We start from the raw sequence: 9,352 nt of genomic DNA on the forward strand, positions 1-9,352 counted from the left end.
CGGTTGGCGGAAGGATACAACCATGAAGGGGTCCCATTTCTGATAATCAGAAAACTGATCCCATGTCTACCTTTGGAAGTGAGAAAGACTACATGTTCCTGAGTGAAAACCTGATGATTGAATAACACCTGGGCATAATTGTATAACCCTGCTGGGTTGGCCCCTTGATCTTTCGATCAAGAAAATACTACTCACTTGAAGACAGTACCCCCTCCTGTTTTATTATCAACAACCATCTGTCTCAGTACAACACCCTCTCTGCTTCCCTCTGTCCTCTCCAGTACATCACTGTCTTATCAACACCTTCACCTGTGGCCAAGCTGATTCAATCTAGGGGCCCTTCCTGGCCCCCTGGTAAATTGACTCTAGGTGTTACACTGTAAGGCCTCTCCATCCCCCTTTTTCATCCACTGTATAACTGTCCCCTTGCTCTTCATGCTGGGTCAGTCTATTGCCTCAGACCCGCTCTGTGTCAGTAGGCTCACCGTATTCTAGAATACCAATAAACTCACACCACTACAGCAAACTTGGAACCAGGGACTTGAGTGAATTTCTTCAACAGGAACCTGCGAAATAACATTTCCATGACGGGCACAACATGTTTTTCTTTTTTTCCCTGTCAAATATCTGCCATCCTGTACAAAATGTGGCTTTCAGAGTTTCTGAGTTGAAATGGAATTGCACCTGTCACCTGTCAGCACCGTACCACCACTCATCTAATGGCTGAGCTGAGACAGAGCTCATGAAGCAGAGCGCTGCTGATACATTGGAGAGTTAACCAAGGCATTGTTGAACATCACATCACTCCACTGTGTGTTGTGTTGTGTCAAAGTCAATGTAAACTACAGAGTAGTTACATTTTGAGGATGGATGAAGTGGCTGTTATTGCAGTCCAGGACCAGTAGAGGGCTCCAGTGCTGTCTGTGTAGTTGGATGAGAGCTTGATGAAACAAGACACTGTGGTGTAATCTGATGTTACATGTGCACACCTGGACGACTTTAAGATGCACGTAGCAAAGCAAAGAGCCTAACAGTCTTCACTGTATCCAGCTGGATTTTATATTAAATGGATACATTGAACATTAAGTTGATTTAAAGTATATTGACTCAAAATGGTATCGTAAAAATGTAAGATGTTCTGTGTATGACGTCAGGAGTGTTTTTCCCTGTAATTATGTCCAGTCAAATGACTTGACATTTCATGTGGTAATTGTCAGATTCACTGAACAAACCTCCATTGAAGAAATCATCAAATCTATAACTGAAAGGTTTTTATTAGTCTTTTAATATGAGGAAATTACTTAAGTTTTAGTATGGATGTATTTGGTCATACAACATACAACAACTGTTCATTCTGAACAGGAATCTTTTGAACATCTTAGCGAATCTATTAAGGGAATTACAAAGGGAATTTTCCATGTTTACGGTGGAATTTAATTATTTAATTCGTGATTTTTTTATTTTTTATTTTTTTACCAAATTATTTCCTAAATGTCCATATTGAAAAGCAAACTGATTGTCAGTCACCGAGTTTACATATTTCATTATAATATTTAGAATAACCTTTTTCTCTCAGTGTGTAAACATCCTTCAGGGCGCTTCCAGCACCAGTGCCGTAAGTGAACAAGGACTGTGGTGAAATCACTTGACCGACATTTGATCATGTGACGGAACAGCCGTTTGGCACGTGATCCCTCCCCAACAAACCGACTGTTCCGGCAGGTAAAAACACGTCTTTGTTAAACTTGTTGTTCGTGTTAACTAGTTTATGGTTAACTACTAACCGCCAGTTCAGTGACATGTCGCAGTAAGTGTACAGACAACGCTACTCAGACGCATCCACTGCTGTTGAAGTTGCCTCTCTTGCTAACATTAGCCACTGCCTCACCGAACATAATGGAAAAATCTGGCAGTTTACCAGAGTCCTGTTTATGGACAGTGTTAACTGTCAGGGGCCATCTGTCTCTGCCTCAGCGGTAGATAACAGCCGGTCTTTTCAGACAAACCTGTATTTGAGAGGATACTTTTAATTAAGTGACTAATTGTAAAGTAACAACTATGATAATCAGCCACATTAAAATCAGCCAGTTTTTGAATTGAGTTTGGCGTGGTTTTGTCTCACTTTACGTCCATCAGGTCTCCATGGCGTCAGTAAAATCCAGGTGACTGTCATTGTTTTTACATTGCTAGTAGAAATCCAACACGATGAGGCTGGTCATCCTGGACGAGTATGACCTGGCCAGTGAGTGGGCAGCTAAATACATCCGCAACAAAATCATCCAGTTCAGGCCTTCAGCAGACAGATACTTCACTCTGGGTTTACCTACAGGTGAGCACCATCACACAGACAGTGCTCTCCAGGCTCAGAGGTCCTCGGTATTAAGCGGAGTGTGTTAACATCGTCTCATTTCTTTCAGGGAGCACTCCTTATGGCTGTTACCAGAAGTTAATAGAATACTACAGAAGTGGAGACATTTCATTCAAATATGTGAAAACCTTCAACATGGATGAATATGTTGGTAAGTGTAAGGCTGACTCAGTTATACAGTTGACCAGCTCATCTCCTCTTACACTGTCAGATGCAGCACCGGGTGACAGTGGGGAAGAGAAACTCCCTTTAACAGGAAGGAACGTCATGGGAGTTCCCTCAGCAGTCTGGGTCTATAGCAGAATCACTAAGGGATGGTTAAGGACTGACCTGAATCAGCTCTAACCATAAGCTTTATCAAAGAGCACAGCTTGAAGCCTGATCTTAACTGTAGAAAGGGAGTCTGCCTCCTGGACCCAGACTGGGAGCTGGTTCCACAGGAGAGGAGCCTGATAGCTGAAGGCTCTACCTCCCGTTCTGGTCTTAGAAACTCTAAGAAACCACAAGCAGACCTGTATTTAGAGAGCAGAGTGTTCTGTTAGGATAACAGGGAACTGTGAGCTCTTTAACATACGATGATGTCTGACTAATAATAGCTCTGTAGGTGAGGAGGAGGATTTAAAATCTATTCTGGATTTTACAGGGAGCTGATAAAGCTAACATAGGAGAGATGTGATCTCTTCTCTAGTTCCTGTCAGTACTGAAGCTGCAGTATTTTGAACCAGCTTTTCTGTGGGTTATTGATAATAATCCTGATAATAAAGAGTTACAATAGACCAGTCTAGAAGTAACAAATGCATGGACTAGTTTTTCAGCATCCTTTTACATCATTTCATATCAGTTAGCATCAAATAGCTCTGGACAGGGATGATTATTGTAAGATTTTAACGAAAGAGTGATTTACTGCGGGACTTTGACAGTATTTTACTGTTCAGTAGTTTACCTCCACTCAGTGATCTGAACCTGAAACTGAATATCAGCTTAACCCAGTTTATAACTTCCACTTCCTTATGGCCCCGACTGGTTTGTCGCAGTGTGTTTGGGCCAGTGTGTATCTGGATTCATGGCTCTGCAGCGCTCAGGTAAATCAGGTGACCCTCTCGTTCTCCAGGTCTACCACGTGCTCATCCAGAGAGCTACCACTCCTACATGTGGAACAACTTCTTCAAGCACATCGACATCGATCCAGCCAACGCTCACATCCTGGACGGAAACGCCGACGACCTGGAGACAGAGTGTCAAGCCTTCGAGCAGAAGATCGCCGAGGCCGGAGGGATCGAGTTGTTCGTAGGAGGTCCGACACATGATTTCTGTTCTGGTGTTCTACCTCATTACTAAAACAGTCTGTTGTAGATGTTGTAGGGTAACCTCATCTCTTTGTCGGGTTCCCTCTCCTGGTCTTGCTGTAGGAATCGGTCCTGATGGTCACATTGCCTTCAATGAACCGGGCTCCAGCCTCGTCTCCAGGACCAGAGTGAAAACCCTGGCTAAGGACACCATCGTGGCCAACGCTCGTTTCTTTGGTAACGACCTCTCCAAGGTTCCCACCATGGCTCTCACTGTGGGTGTGGGAACCGTCATGGACGCCAAGGAGGTCAGACTCAAAGGCAGTTCATTTATTGATCTCTAGTGACATCATCTATGTGACCAATTTAAGATTCTGTGCTATATATCTGTATCAGGGCTGTCACTTTTTCAAAAAATCAAGATTGAACAAATCGGAAATCACCCGCAATTAATTTGAATGAATTCAAATGCCTGCCACTTCTACTTCGCCCTCAATACAACAACGTTTTTAAAAAACCGTGCTGCACTTTTCATTCAGTGAAACTCAAAGTCTCAAAGTGCTACAGTAACATAGAACACGGTACGACAGACAACAGGAGGGAGCTCCCACACCTTTGAACTAAAAATGTAGCAAGGTAAACATGGAATCAATAGTCAAGCCAAACGGTCTGACTTAATTGCTCATATTATTTGCCAGAAACACAAGTCTATCAACACGATCGGGATCAAGTTCGGCTCTCTCTTTATTAACAATATTAGCTGCTGATGGTCTGATGCGCTTATAGAGACTGCAGCCTACATTTGCAACAGGACATTACAGCTCCAGTATGAACTTTTCACCCCATGTTCGAACTAGTGACAGCCCTAATATGTACTGTTTGTAACAGTGTTGTAGGACTCCAGTCCAGGACTCTGACTGGAGTCCTGATTTTCAGGGCTTGTGACCTGACTCTGACTTGGACACTGATAGCATTCGGACTGGGAAGTTGGAGACAAAGACTTTGACTTGTTTTGTTAGTTTTGGTGTGTGTGTGTGCTCGCTACCATGCTCGTTTGTCTGTTGTCTCACACAGTAAATAGCGTCTCTTTGAAATGGTGACAGCTGTGTCACTAGTGTTTATGTAGTTTTAGTTTTAGTCACAGCCTGATTCCTTCTGCACAATTAACATCAGAATTTAAGGATAAACATGTAAATATGTGAAAAAAAACTTCACGGCTTGACTCAAAAAGCTGCATATTACAGAGAAAGAACAGGCGTCTGTGAAAGTGAAACGGCCTTCAGATTTACTGTCAGTTTTACTGACCAGTAACAGAATTATTATTGTCATTGTGAGCTCTGCTGCTCATCAGTTGGTGCGTAGGAAAAAAGACAGATCATTTCTAATAAATAATATAAAATTATGTACAAAAGCTTCATATATGAGTTGAGTGTGTTATATTGATATTGGTAAAGGTGGTATTGCACATGAATAAGTAGCAGTGTGACATGAACAGTTTGGTCAGTTAGCTGTTAACAGACCATTAAATGAGCTAATGCACAGCTAAAACACAGCAGGCCAAAAGAGAAGCAAACCAGCAGCTACAGCAGCAAAATATATTCTTGATGCTTTTCACACCAGACAACGGCTGCTCTGATACGAAGTTGTACATATCCAGGAATCTCTGAGATGAAGTGGTCTGCAGACGGCTTCAGGAGAGCTTCGATCTGATTGGTCTAAAGTCAGAGTGAAGGTCAGGGCAGAGACAGAAGTGGAGGACGTGTCTGACTCTTGGACTCGGTAACTAACCTTCCTGGATCCACAGCGCAGAGTGTAAGTGTGTTGTTGTCGCCTCCTCAGGTGATGATTCTGATCACGGGAGCACACAAAGCCTTCGCTCTGTATAAAGCCATAGAGGAGGGAGTGAACCACATGTGGACGGTGTCGGCCTTCCAGCAACACCCACGCACCATCTTTGTCTGTGACGAGGACGCCACGCTGGAGCTCCGAGTCAAAACTGTCAAATACTTCAAAGGTACCACCGTCATCATCCTCACTCTGCTCAGTGGAGAGTGAACTGAACAAAATATTAATAACACGTCAGCGTATTGTCACAGAAACTACGGCCTTAGAAATGAGCATAGAGGTGAATCAACCTTTATGGAGGAGGGATTTATAGCAGGACTATAGGAATAGACTGCATGAGTTTTAACTAGGTGGACGTATTAAACTGCAGCTGCACTGAGTCCATCTGAAAACCTGAGTCCTGGTCTTGTTCCAAGCAGATGCTGATGCAGTTATAGGCTTTTGTGATAGTAAATATGAGGGTTTATTTTAAAAATTTGATGATAAACTATTAAATCCTGCAATCTGTATATGTGATGTACATATATATATTGAAGTGGGGGAGAGCCCATCAGCACAGGTTCCTTTGTGGAACCTCCCCTGAACCCAGAACCCTTTGGTCCACCGTCAGTTCTCAGCTCTGCAGGTGAAATGAGTGTCTTTCATTTTCGTAACCTGTAAATGAAATGCAACACAGGTTAATGAGAACGAATGCAGTCAATGTTCAATCAATATTCACCAGGATTTGAATCACATGGCTGAGGTCGACACAGAAACACTGTCAGAGATTTTAATCATCAGATCATCTGTCAATCCTTTGTGATTTAAAAACAAAAGAAAAGTAACTCTCTTCTTTGTATTAAAACTCTTCCTGTCTGTCACTGACAGGACCAAATGAGAAATGAAAAAACGAAAAGTTGCGAAAAAACATTTTTAAAAAGTAGATTTTCTGGCTTCTTCTGTGGAAACAAAAAAACGAATAGAACATGTGATTTTGTTTTTTGCTTTTGGTTTAGAATTCAAATTTAAATAAAATCATATGAATTCAGTTTTTGGGTTCAAACAAAACAATGATAAAAAGAATTGCCAAAAGCCAAAAATGAATCAGTTTTTCTGTTTTGGTTTCTGAAACAAAATAACAGATTTATGTTTTTTGTTTTTTTGTTTTTTTTTTTAAATTATAAATGAATTACGGTTTACCTGATAATACCCAGACCGATTTGAATGAAGTTTGATCTCGTGTTTGAGGGGGGGCATGTTGTTTGTACAGTTCATATGATGCTAAAACACTTAATCGTCACCATGGCCTTCATTTTAATTAGCCCCTCCAGATAATGAACCATCTGTGACTAATGATTTTAGTAGCATTTGAACTGATACTAGAGGAGCTTTGAATGAACTGATTTGGAAAAAAGTAGAGTGATGAATTTTGTTGATCATTGATTTATTGAGTGGTGCATGGCAAAAGTTTTGAAAATGCTTTGATTAATCCAAATCAAGGCATCTCTGTTCTCCTGTTGTGCCATTTTTATTTCTTTATTATATAATGAAAGTTTGGTGCCTCACTACTCTAACTAGATGTGTGCAAGAACTTATGATGTTCATGGCAAATTATACATTTTATGTTCATTTTTAAAGCACATATATTTATAATGGCGGTCTATGGGATGACAGGTGCGACTGCTGAAACTCACTCAGCTTTCACGGCCTGCTGCTCTCACATATGAGCAGCTTTACAGCTTGTTTTAGCTCCAAAACTGCTGCAAGACTTGACTTGAGTTTTATAAACAAGCATTGTGTTGTCTGGACCTGACACATTGTCATTTTTCATCATAGGTTTAATGCACGTTCATAACAAGCTGGTGGACCCAGTGCTGAGCATAAAGGACCAGTGACACAACATCACCAAGGAAGAGAACTGAAGATGTCCAGATGGTCAGAGGTTCCTGGATCCATCAGGACTGGACGGCATTATTACTCTGCTGCTGTTCTGTACCTGAGGAACAGCTGAGCCGGTGACTGGGTGACTCTCCTCCTGCCTGTGGGTTATATATTAACCTCAGACAGTCACAGATCCTTAATGAGAGGAAATGATCAGGTCTTTAGTGGAGCTTCTTCCTCTGAGCTTCGTTGTTTATCAGTTTGGATTTAAAGGGACGTGGGTCCTCTTCATCTCTGTTTGGTGACAGAAGTTTGAGGCTTGATTTTAAACACAGCCTTCATTCTGAATCTCTCTGCTCTCTGTGAGTGAATCAGTGCAGTATATACTTTAACTTTCCTTAATGTTAACTTTGTTTTTGTTTTTTTTCGTAAATGATTCAGTCCCAGTTCCTGACTGTCCAGAGAAACTATGGAGCTCAGATGAACGTCATCACAGGTGACCTCTGTCCCTGGTCAGACTTTCTTTCGTATAATTTTTTTGTGTTTATCATACTCCTAGAGGGAGTGTGAACTGTGGGCAACTCCTCCATTGACAGTCACATGTTAAATCACATGTTGAACCACCACTGAGTTTTACTTGAAGTTTCAAACAGTGTAGAATTTGACTATGTTGGAGACAGTAACCTCTGTTTCTGCTTGAAGATGGTCTCTGGTCTCAGATGTGATTATCCCTCTAGATCTTCCTCTGGTGCATGACTTTTGACCTTTTCCAAGTTGATGCTGTGAGTGGTTTTTGCGTAGAGCTTGATATGTTGTAATCCATTCTCTTGAAGACAGTGAGATGTGATTGAAAGCTCTGAAAAAGCAAGTTATTGAACATTAAGTTTAGATTAGTGATTTGTTTGCAAGCATCAGCTCTACAGTGGGATTCAATGATAACTGCTGCTTTTTCTGCATGTCGGGTGTTCAGCTCCTGTTCATGGTGAAAGATCATGATGAAACAGACCTTGATGTTATTTACCCCAAAGTTTCTTTGAAATGCAAAAGCACCTGATTCATGGTGCATCTCCTCACCACTTCACTCGTGCAGGTTCCTTGTGCAGGCTGTGAAATATTTACAGAGTAATAATGTGATTGACTTCCATCTTTTGTTTGGGTAAAACATTCCTTCCTTGGTTTTCTTTGTTTCTTCAGTCACTCCTCCTGATTATCAGATGGTCATGGTTCTGACTTCTACTCAGTGTTTTTGCAAATAAACTGTAGTTTTTAACTCTTTATTTTCTATTGACAATAAAAACTTTGCTACAAATCCTTTATTTCTTGGCTCATCTTTTATGAAATAAACACAGTTTCAGTCCTGATGTTATCTGTGTCAGAAACCCATTTTTATCCACGTGTAGATGCAGTTCCATTCCCTTCCACAGTGGGGCAGTCATACCTAAGATTTGAAAAATCATTCTATCACTGTGATAGAAATAAATGGCCAATTGTTGTACTACAGAACCACATTGGTTGTATGAGACAGTGAATCTTGTTTTTTTTTTTTGTTTTTTTTTGCTACAAACACATGATATTCATAAACTTTTAGAAGAGCTCCACTGTCAGATAAGACAAAGTGTCACAGCAGCAAAGGGAAATATAAGTCCAGACATAGTATAGATCCGCATGTTGTCTTGTGGAGGAGTTTTGACATTGTCCTTTTGGTATTTGTAGAACGTATGAATTCGTAACAGGGTTTTGCTCACAGGATGTTGCAGTAAAAATATAATTTAAATCAAAGGTACCGCTGTAACATGTTTTATAAAGGTTTGTTTATTTATTTTTGCCCTATATTCTTACCAGTTTCTTTATGAGGTCCTCTTATTAATTGCTCTGCCATGACCCATTAATGTGGAGTCATTAGTTTTATTGTGTTGCGTTTAGCCTGAAGTTATAGTTCAGCTAACTAATGTTAGCTAGCTGGTAGCGCGCCCTGTTAATTCCAGTGTCCAAT

At 41.0% G+C, this 9,352-nt stretch overlaps 1 protein-coding gene across 3 annotated transcripts; it reads left to right on the forward strand.

Moving 5' to 3' along the window:
* Positions 1–1,621: 1,621 nt before the first annotated feature.
* Positions 1,622–8,668, forward strand: LOC111645554 (glucosamine-6-phosphate deaminase 2). 3 transcript variants are annotated; one of them, XM_023394797.2, is made up of 7 exons: positions 1,622–1,722; positions 2,194–2,329; positions 2,418–2,519; positions 3,480–3,662; positions 3,778–3,962; positions 5,494–5,668; positions 7,315–8,668. In XM_023394797.2, the coding sequence occupies exons 2-7, from the start codon at positions 2,206–2,208 to the stop codon at positions 7,371–7,373; spliced, it is 828 nt and encodes a 275-aa protein (XP_023250565.1). In that variant the 5' UTR covers positions 1,622–1,722; positions 2,194–2,205; the 3' UTR covers positions 7,374–8,668. The 3 variants fall into 3 exon arrangements, with proteins under 3 accessions (XP_023250565.1, XP_087026705.1, XP_023250566.1); XM_087170579.1 differs by having other exon boundaries at positions 1,650–1,722; positions 2,191–2,329; XM_023394798.2 differs by having other exon boundaries at positions 1,666–1,722; positions 2,137–2,329.
* The last annotated feature ends 684 nt before the right edge of the window (positions 8,669–9,352 follow it).

The sequence above is a fragment of the Seriola lalandi genome, unplaced genomic scaffold (genome assembly GCF_002814215.2).
Source record: "Seriola lalandi dorsalis isolate HSWRI2012SDOR001 ecotype SW California unplaced genomic scaffold, Sedor1 jcf7180002054953, whole genome shotgun sequence".
Taxonomy (NCBI): domain Eukaryota; kingdom Metazoa; phylum Chordata; class Actinopteri; order Carangiformes; family Carangidae; genus Seriola; species Seriola lalandi.

What these genes read in the sequence shown, in the direction of transcription:
- LOC111645554 (XM_023394797.2), top strand. Translation starts at nt 2,206, where the DNA reads ATGAGGCTGGTCATCCTGGACGAGTATGACCTGGCCAGTGAGTGGGCA. An exon ending in CAACATGGATGAATATGTTG is followed by an intron (nt 2,520 to 3,479) that starts GTAAGTGTAAGG and finishes CTCGTTCTCCAG; the next exon opens with GTCTACCACGTGCTCATCCA. An exon ending in CCGTCATGGACGCCAAGGAG is followed by an intron (nt 3,963 to 5,493) that starts GTCAGACTCAAA and finishes TCGCCTCCTCAG; the next exon opens with GTGATGATTCTGATCACGGG.